The 24,837-nt window shown below is 31.9% G+C and overlaps 3 protein-coding genes across 3 annotated transcripts in view; all 3 read right to left on the bottom strand.

Annotated features, from left to right (window-relative positions):
• Positions 1-20,254: 20,254 nt before the first annotated feature.
• LOC108912673 (probable peptide chain release factor C12orf65 homolog, mitochondrial) lies at positions 20,255-21,310 on the bottom strand. The gene is made up of 2 exons (XM_018717986.1): positions 21,080-21,310; positions 20,255-20,475 (listed from the first exon to the last, which is right to left on the bottom strand). The coding sequence occupies exons 1-2, from the start codon at positions 21,282-21,284 to the stop codon at positions 20,255-20,257; spliced, it is 426 nt and encodes a 141-aa protein (XP_018573502.1). The 5' UTR covers positions 21,285-21,310.
• Positions 21,230-21,657, bottom strand: LOC108912674 (MIEF1 upstream open reading frame protein). The gene is made up of 2 exons (XM_018717987.1): positions 21,379-21,657; positions 21,230-21,322 (listed from the first exon to the last, which is right to left on the bottom strand). Exons 1-2 carry the CDS (start codon positions 21,544-21,546, stop codon positions 21,284-21,286), a joined length of 207 nt encoding a protein of 68 aa, XP_018573503.1. The 5' UTR covers positions 21,547-21,657; the 3' UTR covers positions 21,230-21,283.
• Positions 21,658-23,634: 1,977 nt separating this feature from the next.
• LOC108912675 overlaps positions 23,635-24,837 on the bottom strand; it is a 9,114-nt gene continuing 7,911 nt past the window's right edge. The window contains exon 3 of the mRNA XM_018717988.1: positions 23,635-23,931. Coding sequence (XP_018573504.1) covers positions 23,837-23,931 — 95 coding nt within the window. The 3' untranslated portion in view covers positions 23,635-23,836. The remainder of the gene's footprint in view (positions 23,932-24,837) is intronic.

Below are 24,837 nucleotides of genomic sequence, written 5' to 3'. Positions count from 1 at the left end.
ACGATCATTAGTTTCTGAGATACAGCCGCTTACCTCGCTTATTTGCCCACCCTGTACAATTTTGAAAAAATTAAGGTTACTACTATATTACTATATATACAGGGTGTCCCTGAAAAGGATGCACAACGCTTGACCACAGCTTCCTTGGATGAAAATAAGACTATTTAGCCTAATTTATCTATATAACGAGCGTTCAAATAAAAACGTGGTCGAAGTTGGCTCTGACACATTGGACGTAGGGAGTAGCTTATAGCGACCAACTTAACCTCATTTCTCAACGAGCTGTATAGCAGCTGTCAGTTTCAATAACGTTAATGACTATATAACTTTATTTTAAAGAATAATCGTGATAACAATAACAAACAATTAAAGGAGCTGCGGAAAGTGTCCCCCTCCTTGTTATAACAATAAATTAAAGCAGCTGCTGAAAGTGTCCCCCTCCTTGTTCCAAGCACTTTTCACACCTGTTCCTCAAAGAATTAAAGACATTTTCTAAGATGCTCGGGGTATTGTTAATTTCACGAATCTTGTCTATAAGTCGAGCCTGCAGATGGTTTAAATCAGGAATAGGCAGTTCAAAAATAGTGTTTTTAAGGTAAGGCCACAAAAAGAAATCACACGGCGTAATATCACATGACCTCGGTGGAAATTCATGTTCAGCATTGAGACTTATTAGTCGATTTTGGAAAACTTCCCTCAACATATTCATCGTCTCGCCTGCCGTATGTGCCCTTGCGCCATCTTGTTGAAAGTAAAAGTTTGTAATTTCGTTTTCTTCCAGCTGGTTAACAAAAGGAGCGATAATTTCTTCTCTATACCTTTGCGCAGTAAGAGTACCATTAAAAAAAATAGGTCCATAAATCCTCCTTCGATTGAGAGCACACCAAACTCCAATTTTTTGAGCGTGTAGAGGGCCCTCGACAAAAAAGTTATCTGGTTTTTCAGAAGACCACATTCTCATATTCTGTGAGTTTACGTAACCACTTAAATGAAACCAGGCTTCATCAGAAAAAAAGGTGATATTATGAAGTTCACCGTAGTTGTTTAAAAACCATTCACAAAATACAGCCCGTCGCGGAAAATCAACTTCATGAAGTTCTTGCTGACAAGTTAAACGATAGGAGAACAAACGCAAATCTTTTTTTAACACTGTGTGGCAGGTACCGACTGATACTCCCACCATTTGTGATAAAACACGTACAGAAGTTCTTGGCGCATTTTCCATTATTTGTTGGACATTTTCTTTTAATTCTTCAGTCCGCTTTTTAGGTCGGCCGCTTCCTTCTTTTCTTGTTACACTGCCCGTTTCACGAAAAACATTAACACAACGCTGAACTGCACTTTGAAAAATTTTGTACTCAACAACGCCGGGAAATTGATTTTGAAATTCTATGAAACATTCCTCAATAGAATACTTCCATATTCCATCAATCTTGCGTCCATTTCTAAAGTAGGACTCTATGATAAACACTTTTTGTTCTTGAGAAAACACCATTTTAAACGCTTTTTAAAACGAAAATATTCAAATTGATAGCGGCGATATAGCGCTTTGACAGATGACGTTTAAGTTCATTTGCTATACGCTACGCCCTACGTCCAAATTTTCAGAACCAACTTGACCACGTTTTTATTTGAACGCTCGTTACAAAAGTGCACGCCTACTGAGATATTTCAAATAATTTGAAAACTAGTTTTCGTAGAAATTTCAAATTGGGTACACTCAATTTTTTATTTAAGCGCAACGTAAATAAGAAATTTGGTGATAATACATATACAGGATGTTCTCTTTCTAGTGCCTGTGCACCACTGGCTATCCCATATTTTTTTTGTGTCAAAAATTCCGATTTGCAAAAAATAATTTATAACTACAGCCTCAAAGCAGGGAATAATAATGAAAAAACGTTACATTAAAAAAAATAACTGCACATTTTTAGTCTTAGTATGATCAATCAATAAAATAAAAATCAACAGTAATATTTTAAATAAACAATATCAACTAATAATGTAAGAAAGTCAACATTAACATTTTAGATAAACCTAAATTGATATTTGTAATCACATTAAAATAATATTACAGTAAATGCTCAAAGTAACTTCCTTGTTCTTAAACGCAAGCATTAGTTCTTTCGAAAATTAAAATGAATTTTATCCAATAATTGTGCATTACCTTTCATAACATTAATTTTATATTGTATTCTTTCCCATTGTTCGTTTTCTGTATTTACTGAAAAGTTATAAATTGTGGTTCTCAACGCTCCCCAAAGGAAATAATTACAGGGGTTTAGATCCGGGGATCGAGGTGGCCATTTTAAAGGTGCATTATTTCCTCTACCTATCCACCTGTTTTAAACTGATTTTATATTATTTAATGTGTAAAAAAGCCAATTTTACTCGAAATCCATAAACGATATCAAAATTTTGAATGAGGCAAAAAATTTTCTAAAACAGTGCTTATTTTTAAGAATATAAATTCTGTCGTCTTAGGCGGACACACAAAAAAGTTACAGGATAGCCAGTGGCGTACAGGCACTAGAAAGAGAACATCCTGTATATGTATTCTTACCAAATTCTATATTTACGTTGCCCTTATATAAAAAAATGTGTATACCAAATTTGAAGTTTCTAAGTGAAACAGTTTTCAAATTATTTGAGAAATACTAAGGTATCTGTTCTATATTTAGAAGACTATATCTCAGTAGGCGTGCATTTTTGTATATAGGTAAGTTAAGCTAAATAGTCTTATTTTCATTCAAGGAACCTGTGGTCAAGCGTTGTCCATCCTTTTCAGGACACCCTGTATATATAATTTTAAATAATTATTTTATATTTTTTGAAATTTAAAATTTGTTACATATTTTTTTATATCCCTGTACTTGTACACAATTATACCAAAATGAATTTGTACAACTCATTTGATAAAGTTTGGAACATATTACACCAAATTAATAATATCTTTGTAGGTATGTGCAATTAGTTTTCTCAAACAAAGCTCATGCATTAAGCTAATAATTCTGGATCTCACCCCTAGCTATTGAGAAAGCAGCCCGTGGATCAAACCGCATCCTGTTGTAATTAACTTCAGCTTCTCTTTATGACATCATCTGCAAATCCTGCTTAAATCTCATGAACTAGCTTTTATGAGTTAATTTGCATATATAGTGTGGCACTGATTCTTTGGAAAACTCATGACACACTATTTTCCATAGAATAAAAATAAATTAAAATATGCAAATATTGTATCTAGTATGTATTGACGATAGCAATATAATAATATTTCATTCGTGGATAATTATAATTACAAATTTAAATGAGGCGATCCAGTGACGAAAAACCGCTAGTCAACTTTTATCAAATTTGACAATAAAAATCTATAGGAAGTAAGCTTACAATAACTATCAAGAGGTTCAAATATCATACAACAAAGTTTTTTTAAGCTTATTTTTTTTTCAAGAACCACCCAAATTAAATTACATAATAAATACCTTTTCTACAAAGGTATTTCCTTCCGAAATATGTTACACTGCATAACAGTGATCATTTAGGTGTATTTGCTGAATTAATTATGATGACTAATCCATAGCCTACTACGTTTTATTATAAAAGATTTTTGGGAGTCACTTAAAACACTTTTAAAACACTAAATTTCGTCGATTTGTTTTAAATTTATGAAATTTCCGTTTTAGTTTAAAAATCTAGGACGCTTTAGAAATATCTGAAGATGAAAAATTAGGCCATTACTGACCCTGTTGATTTTGATTGGTAAATAACAGATACAAATTATTTCCATTATTTTAGGCAGGATCTAATATTTTCATAATTTGAGATCCACAAGCAAACCCTATTATTTTCCAGTTGCAATTACCAATCCTGAGGTATTTCTAATACCTTCTAGATGTTTAAACTGAAACAAAAACTTAAAATATTTAAAAGTCTGCATAAAAAATATTCTGCAATATAAATTAATAAAATTAAAGATATATTTATCCTGAACATGTAGCTAGATTTTTAATAAAAAATCTTTAAAGATATTTTCCCAAAAATCGCAGCTGGCCATTGAGTGCCAACTGGATTATCGTAATTGGTTCAACAAGTACCTATAATCTTTCCGATCTCAATTGAAAGCCAAAGAGGTAGGCAGTATGTACGAGGTTCGGTCGATACGCAGCAACTTGGCAATGAAATATTTGAAAAACTTGTTCCTATACATATTTATTTAGCCATACCCATATACAGATCTGATCGAACTAAACGTGGAGGTGGTAGAAATGTATACGCCCAGTTGAAGAATGCGCGCACGGACAAACGGCGCACAAACACAGTCTCACTGGGCGATCGGCCCATAAATTTCAGTTGTTGACAAATTACCTAGCAGTGCAGTGCAGCAATGCAGAATTTGGCGTGATTCAGGTAATTTTGATTTATTATAGACACCTTCTATTAATCATACATATGCTACGAAAGGGAGAAATAAGAGGGATACTTTGTTTACTAATATTATTACAACATTGCATTTTGGAGACCTTTTGAAACGGTACAAAATGAAATACTACCAGACAATATTGAATTAGTAGAATCGGTTGCTGATTAAACATATTTAGAATTTAAAAATAAAGATTTACATGTTCTATAATAAACATTTGAATATACAAAAATAAGTGTGTATTTTTCCTAGCATTTTTCATGAAATTTTACTATTTTTTACTTGTTTTTTGAGGTTAGGAAATTCCTGTGATGTGCAACATATTTAGAATTTAAAAATAAAGATTTACATGTTCAATGTCAGCGTGTCATTTTAAATGTTTACGATTGTTTAAAAAAGGAAGAAAATGAAAAATCAGATAAGGAAATTATAAATAGAATTCACATATTAATTACAGTTTCCACAATTCTTCGTGTAATTAAACAAGGTATTATAGAGCATTGCGTAAAGAGGAAGCGAAGACAAAAATTTAAATATATCGATGACATAACGAGAAACGTAATTCGGCGGACAATTTATAATTTATATAAAGAAAAAATATGCTGTTGCCCAAATGAACATATAATGGAAATTTTCTACACATAAACAAATTATTATTATTTTTTACCTTTAGCAGAAAATTTTTTTAGGGACGCCTATGAAACTCATTAAATTTTATTGCTAGGCGTGTTTATACATGTTCAACTGACTTCGGAAAGACTATACCTCTAGAAGACCACTACATGTAAAAGAAGTTTATTTGGAATTGTATATCAATTTATTTTATAAATGTTTTGTTGTAGTTTATATCCATATATTTTATTCCTAGTTAAAATAAATTTTTATCTTTACCAATTTTTATAGTAAGAAATACTTTTCCACCTTCTTTCAGTTACTATTCTTGAAGCATTAAAAAATATTGCATTTTGTCCTTTCATTACACTTAGTATACTTTGTTGATTAATTTTCTTAATTGTGGAATTGTTAGTTGAAGATGTGATTTCATACGAAAACGGTAATAAAATAAAAAAAATTTGGTAAGATGTTTTTTTTTTCTTTTTGATCCAATATGAATATCTACTCATATGGAATTGGCCTATTTGCAATAAGTAAAAGAGACTGAATAAAACGAAATATTTTTCAAAAATTTTGTAATAGTTCTTTTTAACATTAAAAATAACTGGCTTGTTTTGGAGAACATGAACCTATTTATTTAGACAATAACCCTTATGAATGAATTATTAATTATTAAAATATAACTGCGTTTAAAATTTAAATTAAAGATTGAAAAATGTAAAAAATATATCTCATATGTCTAATTGTTACCTGTCAATAAACTTCTTTATTTTAAATCAATTTACTTTCACAGTTAAAAGTTATAACGCTCCTATAATTCTCATACGAAATATCGTAATTAAATAGTTTAAAAAATATATTTAAAACAGCTTCCGCTGTTAAGAAAGCGTCTCCGTTTTAAGCGGTGCACGAGTTTTAAAAACCGTTCGAGAACGGTTCCGACGGTGTACTTCGGCACTACCGCTCTACTGCATTTATTAGCATCATTACGTATTTATCGCTAGAAGCACGGCAATTCCCAAATCGATATGAGCGCAACCAAAACAAGGGAAGGCAAACTCGAGACTGTCACAATCACGATATCCTCGGCTGAAACGGTTTGCTCGCTGAAACCACCTGTCACTCGGGCGACCTCGGTCGAAACCGATTCCGCACGAACAGGACATTCCACCCTTGTTTCAGTTGTTTCAGCCTGCTTGCTGGGATATCAGTTTTCAGTGAAGCTTGGCTTTCCTGCAACGAACAAAAGGAATGAGACTGACTAAATTAAATTGTTCCATTGCACACGGGATTCACACTATCAGAAATGCATACATTGATCTTGTTGGGTAAATGTGAATACGTAGCGTAATGAACAACTGATTAATTTAGTTCTGTGAATTAATGAAGTTTACTAATTACTTGGTGAATATATTTCTGTGTAAATTTTTTATCTTTACTATTATTTTAAGAATAAAAGATACCGCAAGTTCGAAAAAAATTGAGTCTATGAATAGTTACTGATAATCTCTTAGAGGATTAATGGAAATTATGTAACGGCAAATATTTGTTTGTACAGTAAAAAAAAAGAAAACTAAGAGACAACATATTTAATCTTTATTCATTTACTAAAAAAAAGATTAAGCAGTCAAGAAAACTGAGACATTTTTTATGGGCGTAGCTAAGATTTTTGCTTGGATTGGGCCCAGATCTGCTACAAGCTCTATGGAGGCCTTCTTAAATAAAACGCAATCAACGACTTGCCGATATAATATTTCAAAATAAGGATGATATTATTGGATCTTTTTTTCTGGAGTAGGTAGTGCGCCATACACACCCCTGCCCCCTAGCTACGTCTATGATGTTTTTAAACAGAAACATCTTTAATCTTTATTTATTTATTCTGTTTGATCTTTGATTTGGTCTCGTCAAAGAGCAAATTCTAGACTGTTTTTAATCCAATAAAGATATCATTTTATAAAAAAAAATCCAAACAGGATGATTTTTTCAGGGTTGCTGGGGACTGTCTCCTGACTTGCGGCATGAGGGTGGTTTTCTAAACATTTTTTTAGAGCAAAGTGACCTTAATAAAAGTTGTAGAGTATCATATTCTTGACAACTTTTAATATAATATAATTTTTTTGTGCCTCTACTACTTAGCGAGTTACTGCGCATTTTAAGAACAAAATTGCGCACGCTTCAGTGGTGATTTTGTAAACATGTTTTTATAAATAGTTGGCAATAGTTCATGCAGTAGCGATTTGCGGATTTCAATTTAATTGGTTGAAATAAAATATTTTTGACATCCATTTCTTCATTTCAATATATTGCGAGAATCTCAAAATTTAAATATAGAGGGCGAGAAAATAGAAACGGTTTCTATTTTTGGCGATTATCGCAATAATTTTGACAAACTGCGCATGTGCAGTCCAGCCAGTTCCGTGTTCCGTCATTAAAGTAAAGTAATTAAAATACTTATTAGTGTCATGTAACCTCATCTCATTTCCATTACCCAATTATGATAAGCGGCCAGAGGCCTGTTTTTTGCAAGTACTTTTCAACTTTTCACTTTTCTGGTTATATTTTCTGTTTTCAAAATTAATATACAAAAAACAGATAGTATTGATGGTAATCTGCACGATGAAAATGAATAGGTAGCTGAAGCTTCTTAAAACGTATAACATTTATGTTTATAAGAGAATTATTCTTCGCTTTTCTACATTTGTAAAGTGAAAAGTTGAAAAGTACAATAAAGTAAAGTAAAGTAAAAAATAGTCCTCCGGTCTTTCCTTTTTTAAAATAACGCTTTCACGGCACAAGATCATTTCTGACCTATTTTTGTTTTGCTTATAAAAAACTAAGCGATTAACATGCAATCATCTTTTACGCTACTGACAATAAATAACATAATGATAATCACTGTTATTTATCACATTCATCGTTGAAGAATGTTTATTTATGAATGTCTTGGTATTGTCTAATGTCATAGATTACAGAGAGTTGCCTAATGTCCTGCGTATGTAATCACAAAAATATTTTGTGAGTTTCGGTTATGTTGTTTAATTTAGTGTACCCAAGAATATCTAAAATTTTTGACTGTGGCATGGCATGGCAAGGCAAGTAACACAAGAAATTTAAAAGTAGGTAACTACTTTTCGCGAATGTGCATGAACGAATGTTAAATTTTTGTCGCATAAATCGTAAAATGGTTAATCGCAACTCGCAAATCGCTGCTGCATGAACTTACCTTTAGGCAGAGGCGGACTGGTTAGATGAACAGGCCCGGGAAACATTCATCAAGCGGCCCGTTTTTTGAAAGAAAAATATTTTTCATCCTTCTACAGCGCCGACCGGCCCAAAATGACCGCGGCCCATCGGGAAACCTCCCGAGTTCCCGCATAGCCAATCCGCCTCTGCCTTTAGGCTGTCATGTGTTAACTGACAGGTGACAGGCTGCATCAGTTCTTGTTTAGTTTTCATTCATTTATTCAAGAAATTGTTGCAAACACTCGAAAAAAATAGCTGAATGTATACTGTTTATACATGCGTTCAGTGGATGCGACACCACATCTACTCCATTCGGTTTTGGCAAAGCCAAATTTGTAGCAGCACTAGTAGTATTAGAGATACAAAAAAAATTGTCACATAATGCGCAGTAACTCATTAAGTATTAGACATACCAAATTTTATGAGGGATAATTGTTCAGAATTTGATCCTCTAAAAAAATGTTAAGGAAACCACCCTCATAGCGCAAGTCGTACCAGGAGTTCGAGTGTGATCTTTTGGTTGGATACTCAGGAGGCAGTCCCCAAGCAACTCTGAAAAAATCATCCTGTTTGGATTTTTTTGCGGCCCCTACAAACCGAGCACAACTTTATTGGATTATTTATAATATTGTGGAGTATGGAGCTCTTCGGGTTCATTTTTATAGTTGGTTCTCTGTTGTTTTATTTGTATTAAAAACTGGACTATTTATTTATGAAAATTGTAGATCACTACTCTCTCTCTCTCTTGCATATTTTCCTAAAATTATTTGAAATAGTTGCATGTGTATTCAGTTAGTTGATTTTAAGAATTTTATATTCTTCTTGACTACCTAACATTAAAAAATTTGTGTCAAAATTTGAGAATTTCTAGAGATTAGGTCATCCATAAGAAAATATATCTAAAATTTGTGGTGGTGCAAGCGTATTTCATTTCCTACTTAAGAATTTCCTTTACTTTCCATTACTTGTTCCTGTGATAAAGTTTACATGGCATTTCTAAAATCTGGGATTGGTTTTAATAGGTTTTAATTTAAATTATTCCATTGTAGTTCTATTCGCATGATCCGAAAATTCAAAGACTTCTTATTAAAGGGTTTTTTAGCCGCCAAGATTGTACTTCCCTTGTCAGGTATTCCTACTTGTAAGGGAGTCCAAACGAATACAACAATTTTATATTGCATACTTATGAATTTCAACTAATTGCAAGATTACAATGTTGAAGATTGAGGTAAGTTTTCAGTTTCCTGAAGTACATAGAATAACCTGAAAATGTTCGATTATTTAATGTTCAATAATTCAGAAACTGCCAATCTTATTGAAACGAGAAAATTTCACAGAATTTAATTTTATCGTCAGATCGGTGATGCGAAATTTATTATTTGAGATGGACCTCACTTATGGCCTGCTCGATCAACGGACTTAAACCCTCTGGGTTATTTCCTATGGGACCATCTAGTCATTAATTTATACTACTCCAGTGGAAAGTGTGGAAGACTTAAGAATTCGGATAATTGCTGGGTGTAACTCAATAAGAAAAGACCCTGGTGTTTTTGAAAGAGTTCGGCAGTCAATGAGGAAGATTGGATTCTTGCATCCTAGCTGGAAATAGTCATTTTTAACAGCTCTTGTAGATTAAGAAGCTTTACATACCGGGTGATTCACAACTTATCCAAAAAAATTTGGGAATAGATGCGGCATTAGAAATGGAGTCAATATCGTAAATAATTTTTTTGTAAAATCCTTATTTTTTCCGAGAAAAAAATTATTGAAGTTATAGTACATTCAACCACTACATAGCTGGATAACTGTAGTCTCTAGCGTCATTCGCAATACGCGTGGCGAGTCACGTGGCCTTCGCTACTCCGAATACTGAAATCCGTCGTTGCGATAGTGTTTACCTGTTATCTGTGGTGTTTACAACAGTTTTTTAGTAGTTAGTGTTAAAAATGGTTTACGTGTATAGCTACTCGGAGTTGATGGATATCGTTTTAATTTATGGTGAAGCAAGACAACATTTGTATTATGGTGAAGCATTTGTGTTATGGTGAAGCATGACATCATTTGTGTTAGTTCGTAGGAAGTGAGTAAGACGGACCCAAATGTGTTTACACATTAGTGGATAAAATTTTGAACAATTGTTGTTGTAACATCGGCTATGTCAAATGATTTTATTATTTAAAGACACAAATTAATTTTATTAATTAATAAAGGCAAAAGCATTTGAATTTACCGATATAAAATAGGTGCTATAAAATTCTATTTATTTTTTCCTTGCGAAAGTTTTTGTCCGTTTTTATCACGCCGCCATGCCAGTTGCATTGTGCGAGGTCAGGTTTTACAGTGGGCCAGTTTCCAGTGCCGTGCAGAAGTGTATTTTTAAATCATTTTCGAACTGCTCTTTTTGATTTTTTTTTTTCCAAATTTTTTTTTTTACCGTTTTCTTTTCCTTCCGGTTTTTTTTTTGATAAGTTCTGAATCACCCTGTGTAATTTTCGCTAATAAAATGTTATCGTCAAAAATTGTTCTCGCCCTGTATCTTCGAAATAAAGCGGCTTTTCAAAAATCGTCAGAGGAAAAAATATTCTTAGAATAGTTCAGGGAATAACCACTTGTATTTTTGCCGTAAGCTTTATAAACACCGTGTATGTTCTTGATAGATTATTATTAAGATGCAACTGTTATTCTGTCAGATTTATAGCAATACTGATTGATGCCACTGTAGATGTTGATTCATTGATTTAATCGAATTCAAAATTTGATAGGCTACATTGGCTTTATTTTGAATTGATTCGACAGTGATTGGTCAATATAGTTTTAGCACAGCTTAGAGAATAAACTTAAGCTGTGGTTTTAGGCTACTGCCACAGCTTAAGTTTATTACCTAAGCCGTGCGACTGCCGTTGATTGTTGATTGATGTTGGTGATGTCATCACCAACATCAACCAGTATTGTGGCATAATTGCGGCGAAAGCGGTGACCGGTACCTAAATAGGGATCCCGAAGATTTAACGGGTAGGTAGTGATTTCTTTTCCCATGTTTGCAGATTTGTTTATTCCTATCTTTTGTACAGTGAACTTCTCGTTTACGTAATTGACAAAAAAAAAAGATGGACAAAAGCTCCTAGATTAACCAAGTAGGTACTGCAATCAATGTTCTTGTTTGACCAAAAAAAAAATCAAAATCATTAAAATCTCCGAATACTAATTCATGTGTAACCCAGCCTCCTACAACTACTAAAAATACATGTCATCTATGAACGAACAGAGTTTTCAATATAAATTCCATTGAAAAATACGATCTACTTTCCCTGGGACGATAATAAATACCTGTATTTAACATCTGGGGCTTCTTTAAACTGCTTTGGTTCTTTTGTAGAATAGGTACAAGTTTATACTTTGCATATTTTTTTTTCAATAAGGTGTGTAGTTAAAGATATCTGGATCTCGGCAAAATAAACAACTGAGACTTGTGAAAAACTGCTAACCTTATTTTTATCCCTTCAATCCATAAACTAAGAGAAAAATTTTTCGATTTTTTTTGCTGATTTTACGAATAAATTGTTTGCGGTTCTTGTGGCCTGTCCAACAGTTTCTGTTGGAATTAAATTTTTTAATTTCACTTTCACATATTCTCACCGATTTTATTTATAAAATTAAAAAACGATTGGAATTTACAAGGTAAACATTAACTATGAATTGTCAAAATTGATAAATTTTATATCTGCCATGTTCATCGTAATGTTTGATATTGACTGAATATTGCTGTGATGTTGCATTTCTATTGAGTATCTTGATGATCATTAACATGGTAGTAAATGTCAAATCGATTAAAATATGGGAATAAATAAAACATATTTTTACTGAATTTACAAATTTTTGCATTTTCACAAGCTTTATCTCCCATACCTCTTTTATTATTATTTTTTATTTTAACATAACATAGAACTCAAAAGGTAAAGTAAACAAACTCTTCAAGTAACATTTTCCCGAAAATAAAATTTAGATATAGTCTGTCTAAAGATGTTCAAAATTTTCAGAAATTTTCATTGGGCGTATGTACATTTTCCTCGAATAAAATCCACTGCATTTTCTATGCGCTCGCGTACCTACCTACATCATTCATTGATTTAATAAAATATTTAAACATTTATATTTTTCACAAGGATGTATTCGAATTATTTCAAACGGATTTTCCCTTATCTTTTGAATATAGGTAAAATGTAATTTAAAAAATAATACCTATTTATTTCCTTTTAGTTCCAGAACATGTTAAAAGGAAAAGTGCATTTTGACAAATGCCCTCAAGTAAGTAAATGTATGAATAAATATACCTAACCATCCAATATATGTATATTATCATCCTATTCCATCCTCTCCATTGGTCCTTCTACTGGAGCCGTAACTCCGATGGTTGCAATTTGTAATACGTAATTTGTATAGAATATAAAAAGGTAGGTATAGTAGGTATATTTATTTGTACAAAGTAGGTTTGGTTGCATGCAACAGACATTCTTTCGGGGATGTAGATCTATTTATGAAAATGGCTCGGCTTTGGTTTCAGCCACCGCTCACTGTTAGGAACTTTTTGGCTCCGTTGACAGTTTGGGCAACGGAATTCAAAAGATCGGTGAAAATTTTGATGCCAGATGCCCTCGGACATGTTTTACTCGGGGGCTTTTTTAGCTTTTTCGGGCGCTATAAGCGACTTATTTCTCTTTGTGTGGATTGGAAATGTGTGAAATGCTTGGAGCTTCTCACACAATAGTATTGCAAATATTCAAACTAAGACGTTCCAATACCCAATACCCAATACCTTGCACTCGTGGAGCGATAGTGTTCAAAACAATCAAGAGATTGTTGAAATCGTTTCAACTGCTTTCAGTGTTATCAGGGAGTGCTACCTCTACCGAGCTGCTAATGTATGAAATAAATTCAAGCGAAACTTGCGTTATGGAATACTAATATGTAATATGCTCAGTTATAGGTAAAAAGTGAAATATGAGAAATTTGAATTTGAGTAATCTTTGCGTGATTTCCAGCATTAACAAAGAGAACCAGTTTTGCTGGAGCCATATATTGTTAACTGTATATATACCGGGTGTTTCAGAGTTGAGTTGCCAAAGGCTTGGGGGGGTTTTTCCAAAAAAAACGACTTGCTCATTGAGTACGCCGTTGAAAATTCTGTACCAAATCTAATTGGTCCAGTTAATGTATGATAATTGTTTTAATAAACCGCAAAAATTTCATTCAAATCGGCTATACCGTTTTTTTAAATTGACACCCTGTTTTCCAGAACCGAAGCACTTGTTCCCCATGTTCATTATTAACTTTTTTACATATTTTGCTGAGTGGTACTAGGCTTTCGTCACTTTAACTTTGAAAAACTTTGTATAATTTGTATTAGCCTATCGGGCGTTACTACTCTGACCCACTCAATGGAACTTAAAACGCGATGAGCAAAGCGCTCCTCGCTTGAATAACTGCACTATCAAGAGCCAAATATGGATTTGTTCATGTCAAAATCCCATTCGATTCCATTTTTCTATTGTCGGTAATTTTGTTAGGAAATTCTTGTCTAAAATCTCATTTTTGCTTTTATTATAAAATTGAAATTGGTGGGTGTTTTCTAACTCCATGCTACATCATCAGGACTTTTTCCTTAGATAATTTTAAGCCAAAAAGGCTTAATGAATAAATGGTTCAAAGTTAATGATTTCCAATATGTAGAATTAAAATGTCCCGATATTCTGTATACATATCTACCTATGGAGTTTCCTGTGTTCGAAATAATCAAATTTAATTAAATTTCCATATATCCTAAGTTGCTTCGTTTACCTACTTGCATTGTAATAGACTGTTTCCCAGTGGCGGCTCGTGACATTATTAATATGTGAAGCCCGTGACTGTTTTACTAATTGTAAGTGGGCAAAAAAAGTAAAATTTTTAAATTTTCAAGGTCAAACGACTAAATGAATATAGACATTTTTAGTTGCATTTACAATACATGGAAAACCGATGTTCACTAGAAGAATTTTCATTCAGATTTTATAAAAAATAGAAATATTTACATAACTATTTGATTATTTTATTAATCTTGCTTTCAAAAAAAACACTATCGATTACTTCTCATTTAATAAAATTTGTTATATATTCATGAATACAAATAATTAATTTGTTTTGTATTATTTTAAACAACCCTGTAAAAATGTTGCTAAATGTTCAGGAAGTTCCTGGTTTCGTTTAATTAAGAATTTAAATATTTCTTTAAAATCTCCGCGATTTGAAGACTCTATAGTTTCATTATGGCCTCGGAAAGTTAGTTTTTGTTTGACCAACGTAATAGTCATATCAATTAAATAGCCAATTAATAATCGATTTTTGCGAACATTTTCGTTATATAAAATTTTATTCAAACTGGCGTTCTCCCTCAATGCATCTTCAATGGTCAACATATTTTGCTGTAAAAAATTTGGAATGTGCTCTTTAGAACCTTCGTGCATTTTGGTACTACAATGAAGTCCCTAAAACCATCTTTTGAACACCACGATACACACACACACCATTGATAATCATACCAAGAATATTGAAATTTTCGCGAACTTTTCCGACCTCTTCTCTTTTCGTTAAAAATTGCCGTTATTTTTGGTGTTGGCCAACTATTCGATATTTGTTGTTTCTTTACTTCATCTTGAAAAAGGCGTTTCAAGTAGAGATAAAATAATATCGTGGGCGGGATTCATTATTATCTATGTATATCGATAATATATCTATTAATTATAAATTTAGTCTTACCTTGTTTTGTTGTAAGGAAGTTGTTTTTTATTTATTTTAAATTAATACCTGCCTTGTTCTAAAGTCTTTGTACTATGATCACTCACGCCTATACGTTATGCACAGGTACCGCGAAACTGACACTGTAACTGTAAGCTAGAGAAAGAGAAATTGGGCCTCAAATTCCCGCGTAAACACGTTATGTCAACCGCCTCGCGTGGAGGGGGAACTGTAGTATACTGTAGGCAAGTGTGACGCGGCTACAAGCGAAGAAATTCTGGCCTCACTGTGGTGAGAACTAGTGAGGAGTAATAGTAATGCCGCGTCGATGGAAACGGGGAGGGGCGAGATATTCAATATTCAAACAATTATTTTATGCCGTTACATTGATTTTTGATAAATGTAATAGATAATTAGAAATTAGTTTACCTAACTGTTTATTTAGGTTAATAGTAGAATAGTAGGTATTAAAATATATGGTGCGAGAGCCAAATTTTACAGTAAGGCCCGGCCTCAGTTGCTTTATACGATGAGCCGCCACTGCTCATAGGGATTGTTCAATATGAGTAATATGACCCAGTTTCCTATGTACAGGGTGATTTTTAAGTTGGGTAAATCCTTCTACCGCCAAATAAAGCTAAGAAAAATAAATATTTTTTTCCTTTACCACTTTTTCGAAATATCAATATTAACGAAAGTACAGGGGGTTAAAGTTTTGTTTAAAAATCTTAAAAATTATTTTTTTTCTACGAAACCGCTTGTGATATGTTAATGAAATTTTACAGGCGTTGATAACTCCAAAAGTCGCATATTATTGGATAAGCAGAATACATATTGCTAAATCTATCAGTGGCGCACGTACCAACAGATAATTCAATATTTTTTAAGAAAAAATGGTACGCTACTGTTTTTTGAAACATAAAAATAAGTTTTTATTTTTCTGTTCAGTTCTGAAGAAGAAAGCTCTCTTGAGTTTTTTTCACACGACTCATAGTTTTCAAATAAAAAAAAAAGAAATAGTTTTATTCCACATTCAAAATCAAATGTAACTTTAATTCAAAATCAAATCACACTTTTTCACATTTTGTTTTTGTTTATTCCTATTGTCAACCAATGTTCTGTCAATTTAATTGCTTCCGTAATATTATTAAAGTACCAATACAAAGATGGCTTATGTTTATTCAAATAATGAATTAGTTGATATGCTGATTATTTACGGGGAGTGTCGTACAAATGCCACTGCTGCATCTCGCTTATACGCTGAACGATTTCCGTTGCGAGTCAGTCCTTCACTCCAACAATTTCTCAATTTAGTTCAAAGAGCCAGAGAAACTGGTAAATTAAAGGAACATTGCGGAGGTCATGCAGGGAGACCCCGACAATGTGCAAATGTTCAAATCGAAGATCAAGTTTTATATCTTATCGAGGAAGACCCAACAAGAAGCACTCGGGAAATTGCAAGACAGGTCGAAGTGAGTCAAACCAAGGTATGGAGAACATTACGCGAAAATCAGTTATACTCTTTTCACGTTCAGCGTGTACAGGTGCTACAACCTACCGATCATCCACGCAGACTTCAATTCTGTGAATGGCTGTTACAAAAGCTGCAGATGATGAACATTTTACTAAAACCATTTTAGCTATGGACGAAGCACAATTCAGTCGTGACGGTATAAATAACTTCCGAAATACGCACCTTTGGTCTATTGAAAATCCACATGCTGTTAGAAGAACCAATTTTCAACATCGATTTTCCGTCAATGTATGGGCAGGACTTGTGAATGGAATGCTCATTGGACCACATATTTTACCAGATCGTTTAACGGGCGAAAATTATTTAAACTTCTTGCAAAATGATCTGCCAGTTCTCTTGGAGGAACTGCCATTGAACGTTAGGCAAAACATGTGGCTTCTGCAAGACAGGGCACCCCCCCACTTCAGTAGGGAGGTACGATTGTTCTTGGACAATACTTTTCGAAATAAATGGATTGGTCCAGGTGGTCCAGTGGAGTGGCCTCCGAGATCTCCAAATCTGACTCCATGTTACTTTTTTTTTGTGGGGCTACATGAAATCATTAGTATACCAAATTCCTGTGGAAACAGTGGAAGAATTGATTGGATGCATAGAGGAGGCTGCTATTACGATTAGAGGGAAACCAGTTTCTTTATTTCGCGCAGTGACTGAACAGTGGTTACGTCGAGCTGAACTATGCGTCGAAGTAAATGGAGCTCATTTTGAACATACCTACTTAAGTAATTTTGAATTAAAGTTACATTTGATTTTGAATGTGGAATAAAACTATTTCTTTTTTTTTATTTGAAAACTATGAGTCGTGTGAAAAAAACTCAAGAGAGCTTTCTTCTTCAGAACTGAACAGAGAAATCAAAAATTATTTTTATGTTTCGAAAAAACAGTAGCGTACCATTTTTTCTTAAAAAATATTGAATTATCTGTTGGTACGTGCGCCACTGATAGATTTAGAAATATTCTGCTTATCGAATAATATGCGACTTTTGGAGTTATCAACGCCTGTAAAATTTCATTAACATATCACAAGCGGTTTCGTAGAAAAAAATTCATTTTTAAAATTTTTAAACAAAACTTTAACCCCCTGTACTTTCGTTAATATTGATATTTCGAAAAAGTGGTAAAGGAAAAAAATATTTATTTTTCTTAGCTTTATTTGGCGGTAGAAGGATTTACCCAACTTAAAAATCACCCTGTGTATAGGAAACTGGGTCATATTACTCATATTGAACAATGCCTATGAGCAGTGGCGGCTCGTCGTATGAAGCAACTGAGGCCGGGCCTCACTGTAAAATTTGGCTCTCGCACCATATATTTTAATACCTACTATTCTACTATTAACCTAAATAAACAGTTAGGTAAACTAATTTCTAATTATCTATTACATTTACCAAAAATCAAAGTAACGGCATAAAATAATTGTTTGAATATTGAATATCTCGCCCCTCCCCGTTTCCATCGACGCGGCATTACTATTACTCCTCACTAGTTCTCACCACAGTGAGGCCAGAATTTCTTCGCTTGTAGCCGCGTCACACTTGCCTACAGTATACTACAGTTCCCCCTCCACGCGAGGCGGTTGACATAACGTGTTTACGCGGGAATTTGAGGCCCAATTTCTCTTTCTCTAGCTTACAGTTACAGTGTCAGTTTCGCGGTACCTGTGCATAACGTATAGGCGTGAGTGATCATAGTACAAAGACTTTAGAACAAGGCAGGTATTAATTTAAAATAAATAAAAAACAACTTCCTTACAACAAAACAAGGTAAAACTAAATTTATAATTAATAGATATATTATCGATATACATAGATAATAATGAATTCTGCCCACGATATTATTTTATCTCTACTTGAAACGCCTTTTTCAAGATGAAGTAAAGAAACAACAAATATCGAATAGTTGGCCAATACCAAAAATAACGGCAATTTTTAACGAAGAGAGAAGAGGTCGGGAAAGTTCGCGAAAATTTCAATATTCTTGGTATGATAATTATCAATGGCTATGTGGAAGTTCATATAAAGAAAGTTTGTACTGCTGGCCATGTATTTTATTGGGTAATGCAAAAAATTCGTGGTGTTCAAAAGATGGTTTTAGGGACTTAACGTAGTACCAAAATGCACGAAGATTCTAAAGAGCTCATTCAAAAGGCGATAATAGCAAAATAGGGCAACCATTGAAGATGCATTGAGGGAGAACGCCAGTTTGAATAAAATTTTATATAACGAAAATGTTCGCAAAAATCGATTATTAATTGGCTATTTAATTGATATGACTATTACGTTGGTCAAACAAAAACTAACTTTCCGAGGCCATAATGAACTATAGAGTCTTCAAATCGCGGAGATTTTAAAGAAATATTTAAATTCTTAATTAAACGAAACCAGGAACTTCCTGAACATTTAGCAACATTTTTACAGGGTTGTTTAAAATAATACAAAACAAATTAATTATTTGTATTCATGAATATATAACAAATTTTATTAAATGAGAAGTAATCGAGTGTTTTTTTTTTTGAGAGCAAGATTAATAAAATAATCATACATTTTTTAAATTTTTAAACAAAACTTTAACCCCCTGTACTTTCGTTAATATTGATATTTCGAAAAAGTGGTAAAGGAAAAAAATATTTATTTTTCTTAGTTTTACGACTTCTTTCAGTATTCCTTCATATATTGTGAACAGTATCTTCAATAATGTTTCACAGTTGTCCCCCACTATCACTATCAACAGAGTGATACATTTCCCAAATAAAAAAATTATGGGAATTTAAATTAGGTGAAATGGAGCAACGGCTTCATTTGACAAAAAATTTTTTTCGCTTCATTGATGAAATATTGTGCTAAACAGTAAGAAAAAAAATTCGCACCAAATTTCAGCTCTTAATTTTAATTTTAAGTAATCGCTATTTCATTTTAAAATATTCCGATTCAATTAACACATAACCTGTTTTTTTTTTAATTATCTTATATCTCGGCTACATTTTACATTAACTTATTGTCCATAGGCTATAATTATAGGGAAATATTTGTTCTTTGAAAGTGAACATAATAGGATCTATGTGACGAACGGTATCACTGATAAAAATTCTTATGGTAAATTTTTATTGATTTTTGCATTTTTCTCATAAATGGCTGGGCTTACAGCAAAAACATACATCACATTTTTATAGGAAATTAAATTTGCTATAAAAAAGGTCCTCAGTATCTAAGCTTAGATACAAACAAATTTACAAACTTAAATGCATTTTTGTTGAAAGCGGTTGGTTTTCGAGATATAAGCAAGGCATATCTTTTTTAAACAGAAAAAGTTGGAGGAAAAGATTTTTCCAACTCAAAATCAAATACACCGTGGCACAAAAAAGTTTTGGCACTTTAAATGCTCTTAATGGTCGCTTGTGGCGCCTTCTAAGAGATACAACAAAATCGTTGATTAATTTGAATTTCTCATTCCAAAAAACCCATGGATACGAAATTTCACAAAATTAGCTCAAAGTAGTTGATATTAAAATTTTTTTTTTATTTTTTCAACATTGACACCCTGTAGCACCGTTATTATCAATTTTTGGACTAAAAGGCAAGTTTAGTTAAATCGACTTATTGTATTATTTGTAGTTATTGAAATAAAATGTCATTTTGTATTATTTATACCTATACAATATACAAAACAAACATTTATAACAAATTTTCTCTTTTTCTCCAATCTTCTTTAAGAGATTTTAATTTATCTTTTTTCTTTTCCTTTGAAATACTTTTCTGATTTTCAATTGCTTTTACTTGAGCTTCAACACTATATTCACCATTCATTAAATTATCCAACTTCGTAAGAAGTATAGAACGTGCTCTCTTCTGATTTTGTTCTAAGTATCTTGTTTCTTGACATTTAACGACAATACCTACAAAAAATATACATATTATAGTGCTTTAATAGCAGCCTTGCAGTCAAAGAAATTGATGAACTTTCTGATCTTGATTAATGAATAATTTATGGAGAAATTGTAAGATTAGAACTGGCACTAATTCTTAGATTTTTTCCTTATTAATCCCAATCTCATTCACATTATAAAACAAGTATAAGGTAACAAGTATAAGGCATAGTAAATAACATCAATTATTAGAAGTTACTATGAAATAAATATTAATATTCAAATTTTACCTAATTACAATAAAAAATTGGACTTTGTAGTATAGTTACAATTCATCAATTACTTTGTGAATAGATTCACGAATTTGTCTGATTGTGTAAAACTGCTATAAAAACATATTTAGTATCAAAGAAAAAAAATCTAAAAGGGTGTGCTCTATTAATAGTTTATTTTAAAAATCTCAAAAGCCAACTGAGTAGCAAACATGAAATTGTATAGTCATAATAGTAATATTCTCAATAATATATTTTATAAGCATATTAAATACATTTATTAATTTTTTTGTTTATTTTATTCATTTCTTTTACACTAAATTTTACAATACAAAAACGGTGTAATAAACCAATCTACCTACCTGATGGTATATGTTTTAGAACAACACAGTTTGACGTTTTGTTTATTTTTTGGCCTCCAGGGCCTGAACCCCTTACATGCATTTCTTGTAAATCTTTCTCATGTAATACTGGAACCCTAGAATAATCTATATTGTGTTTACATCTTTTACAAAAAATTTCATAAATAGGGAGTTTATAAATTATCTTCCTATTTACAATAAACATTATTGAACAGCACGTCTCAACAGCAGTGTGACACCTTTCTAAAATAATCTTACATTATAAAAATCACTGTTAGAATAGGTATCAAATATCTTACCTGAAAGTTATACTGTATATCTTTTGGATCAGTTAAAGATTTATTTTTCTTAAATTCTTTTATGATTCGCCTGCAAAAGTAATCTTTGTCTGTTAATGTTAATTGTTGGCCGTATCTCAGTAAATCTTTATATAACTTTAAAACTTGATTTGAAGATATTTTACACATTTCATGAGTTTGGAACAGTTAGAAAAATTATTTACAAATCGCTTTATATTTTTGGTCTTAAAATCAAGGTTATCTTTATCTTTTTCTTCTTCCTTTTTCACTTGACCTCACAAAAACCTGGTTATGTTTATCATCGATCTTATAGTACTAGATACGGCATAGGCTATCTAACAGCATTGAGATTGTTTTGATACGCAAAGTCGTGGACTTGGAGCTCTGCGGAATGAGGCGGGGAGCAAAGATTTGACGTTAGTCCTATATACCAGTGGCGTAGTACATTAGATTGGTTCATTAGGAATTTTAATTACAATTTAGTATTAAATGCAAGAAGTCTTATCTTCGGAAATAATTGAGTCAAACTTAATTTTAAAGCAGTACATCTTGACATAATAAAGGCTGTGGTTAGCAAAATATATATTTTTTTGCAAATGATATGGGGTTATAGAAACTGTAGCAAAATCAGTTTTTGTAAAAATTGTAATTTTTTCATTTGACTTATACAATATAGTGTACAATTCTTGTTATGGGGGAAAATTACAGAATGACTAAATCTTCATTTGACTATTTTATAGTATAGTTATTTACTGATGACTAATTTATCAACATCTAAGTTTACATAGTATACTCGTATATTATGTTAAAATATGTACTGTATCTCACCCTACTTTTATTAATATGTTTTTCAAAAAGCATTTTTTGTAGCAGATGGTTTCTGAGACTGATGTGAGTAACTTATTAGTTTTGAAATTTGATGGTAATGTAAAGTTAAAGTTTACAGTGCTCTTCCAACATCTCGCTTTTAAGGAAATTAGTGTCAAATAAAATATACCTATTAAGATAAAACTTTTATTAATTGTTAAGAACTACTATTAAAAGAAAGTAATGAATAAATAACAAAATAAAGGATATAAACTACATATGTAAGTTATTGTATATTATAAAAGTATTAACAAAATAAAATAAGTAAATATATTAGTACCTACATTTAGTATTGAATAATTCTAATTGCAATTAATACTGTGACAATATCAATAAAAAAATTGTTTATTGATTTTTAAATAAAATTGTTTTAGTCCGTAAGCTTCTGAGTTCTGACTGTTTTGTACATTATCTTTTAACTTAAATGTCTCGTGATGCACTCTAAACCTTGAAATAATTTTTTAAAATTAGTTTTACTAATTGTAATGGGTGCTCATTAAACGGATCATTTAATATCGTAAATAAATTATATTAATGTTCAATAGTATTCCAAAGGTGTGTTACACCTAAAAGAATCTACGCCCATGTATGCTCACAAAGTTAACGTATGAAACGATATGGCCGATCCTCTTCTAAATTTGCTACAAATAAAGCAGGACTTTCCGGACGTATATAATAATATGGTATTAATAACTGTCACAAAATCACTTCACACACTCAAAACATTTATAATACACAACAAAATTTGTAAGTAAAACTCAAGACGAACATAAGTCATTAATTAGAATATATTTTTTATGATCTAAACAAATAATGTCGAGCATGCCCGAATAAGCAGCCAATCAGAAGTAAAGGACCTTAAGTTACCCCCCTTGAACAAAACAAATTGGGTCTATGCAGTATCTAGTACTACGAGTAGAAGATCGATGAACGTACCGATGTAATTGAAAACTATTAAACGAACTCCTACATTTATATATTTTGCTATATTTTGTGCATGTACTTGTGTTCCTCTATCAAAAAATATATTTATTAAAATCTCCTGTTGAAGAAAGAAATCTCCTCTTTTTTGGCTACATTCCTACTGTTGACATAAATTTCCATCCGGCAACACTGCTTGGCTAGTGTTATTCTCGGTTCTTGCCGCAATGGGCCTTGCATAGAGCGACTTTTGATGATTTCTCGGTTCCGATTGGAAACATGAGTGAATTTTTGAAATCTGCTCGAGACCTGTATTGCGACAATTCCTTTAAAGGTTGCTTTATTTTAATTCAGATCCGTTACCTACGTCTTTAAATAATTAATTATTATCATTCTCGATTTCGTATCAACGTATGTTCTAATTTTATAATTTACTTGGGAAGGGATTTTAAAAGAAAATTATTGTACTTATAAGAATTGATTTAATAAAACATTACCTACTTAAAAGATAGTAAAAATATTATTGTTTAAAGCGTGGCATGTTACACTTTGTTAACGTAATCACTACATATAAAATATTATAGAGATTATTATTATTGGCAGTACCTATCTGTTTCTTTGGTAGTTTGTGGGTTTGTGCTAATGTTTACAAATATTTATTTTGTTATAATCATCCTCTTATTCGGCATGGTAAAGGACAACTTGGACTAAAGGCACATTGTTGTGGATTATATACTCCATTACAGAAGTAACATCCAGAACAATCTAAAAAAAGAGAAATATTAGTAAGTTTCTTATGATTTATTGAAGTATACAGGGTGTCCCATTCATGTTTCAAACAAACTTGTGTGCAAGTTCCTCATGGGAAAATAATGGGGGTAGTTCATGTAACATTTTTTTCTTAGGCTTAGACTTTCTTAGACGCCCTGTTCTCGATATACAGTGTGTTAAAGTTGTTACTTTCCAAATGGTTTTCCTTAATTATCTTTAAATCGGCTAAAACTAAAAACGTCAAAATTTATACATGAGTAAACATCAACTGTACGTTAAGAATAATGTGCAAACGGTTTCTTTCTGAAAATCAGTGTCGTCGATAAATTGAAGGGGTACAATCGAAAAAATATATATGTTAAAAGTCAAAATTTATTACATTTCTAAATGGTTCTGGAAACTCTAATGGATACTACAAAAAAAAAGTTGAATTTTCTTTGCTCAAATAAAGCGGCTCAAGTACATTAACAAAATATTAAATTGAAAGAGGACCTTACCATTGAATGAGCTGAAGACATTTAGCTACCAACAGTATTTGCATTTAAGACTATATTTTAATTTCTTACATATCACATGAAACAGTGAAATTGTAACATTTTATTAACTAAAAAAAATTAAAATTTATTTTAAGTTTCAGTTTGTTGTAAACTAACATTTAAAAAAGTAAATCAAAATAAACAGATTATGGTAATTAATTATATAAATGTGCAAACTCGAAATACTACAGTAGATATTAAAATCGTCCCCCCTTTTCCTTCCATGCAACTTCATTTTTCTCGAAAATGGTATCTACATGCTGTTGAATTTCGACAAGTATATTTTGTTTTGTAGTATACTTTAGAGTATACAAAACTGTTTAGAAATGTAACTTGATTTTTAACATGTTGTTTTTTCAATTGT

This window comes from Anoplophora glabripennis, unplaced genomic scaffold (genome assembly GCF_000390285.2).
Source record: "Anoplophora glabripennis isolate ALB-LARVAE unplaced genomic scaffold, Agla_2.0 scaffold906, whole genome shotgun sequence".
NCBI classification, from domain to species: domain Eukaryota; kingdom Metazoa; phylum Arthropoda; class Insecta; order Coleoptera; family Cerambycidae; genus Anoplophora; species Anoplophora glabripennis.
The sequence above is the reverse complement of the archived record's forward strand: the minus strand, read 5'-3'. Positions and strand labels throughout refer to the sequence as shown.

Bases quoted from the DNA above. Each gene is read 5' to 3' on its own strand.
- LOC108912673 (XM_018717986.1), bottom strand. From the start codon at position 21,284: ATGTTTATTGTAAATAGGAAGATAATTTATAAACTCCCTATTTATGAA. The intron at 20,476-21,079 runs GTAGGTAGATTG...TATTTTTTGTAG, and splicing joins TCTAAAACATATACCATCAG to GTATTGTCGTTAAATGTCAA.
- LOC108912674 (XM_018717987.1), bottom strand. From the start codon at position 21,546: ATGTGTAAAATATCTTCAAATCAAGTTTTAAAGTTATATAAAGATTTA. The intron at 21,323-21,378 runs GTAAGATATTTG...AGATTATTTTAG, and splicing joins ATATACAGTATAACTTTCAG to AAAGGTGTCACACTGCTGTT.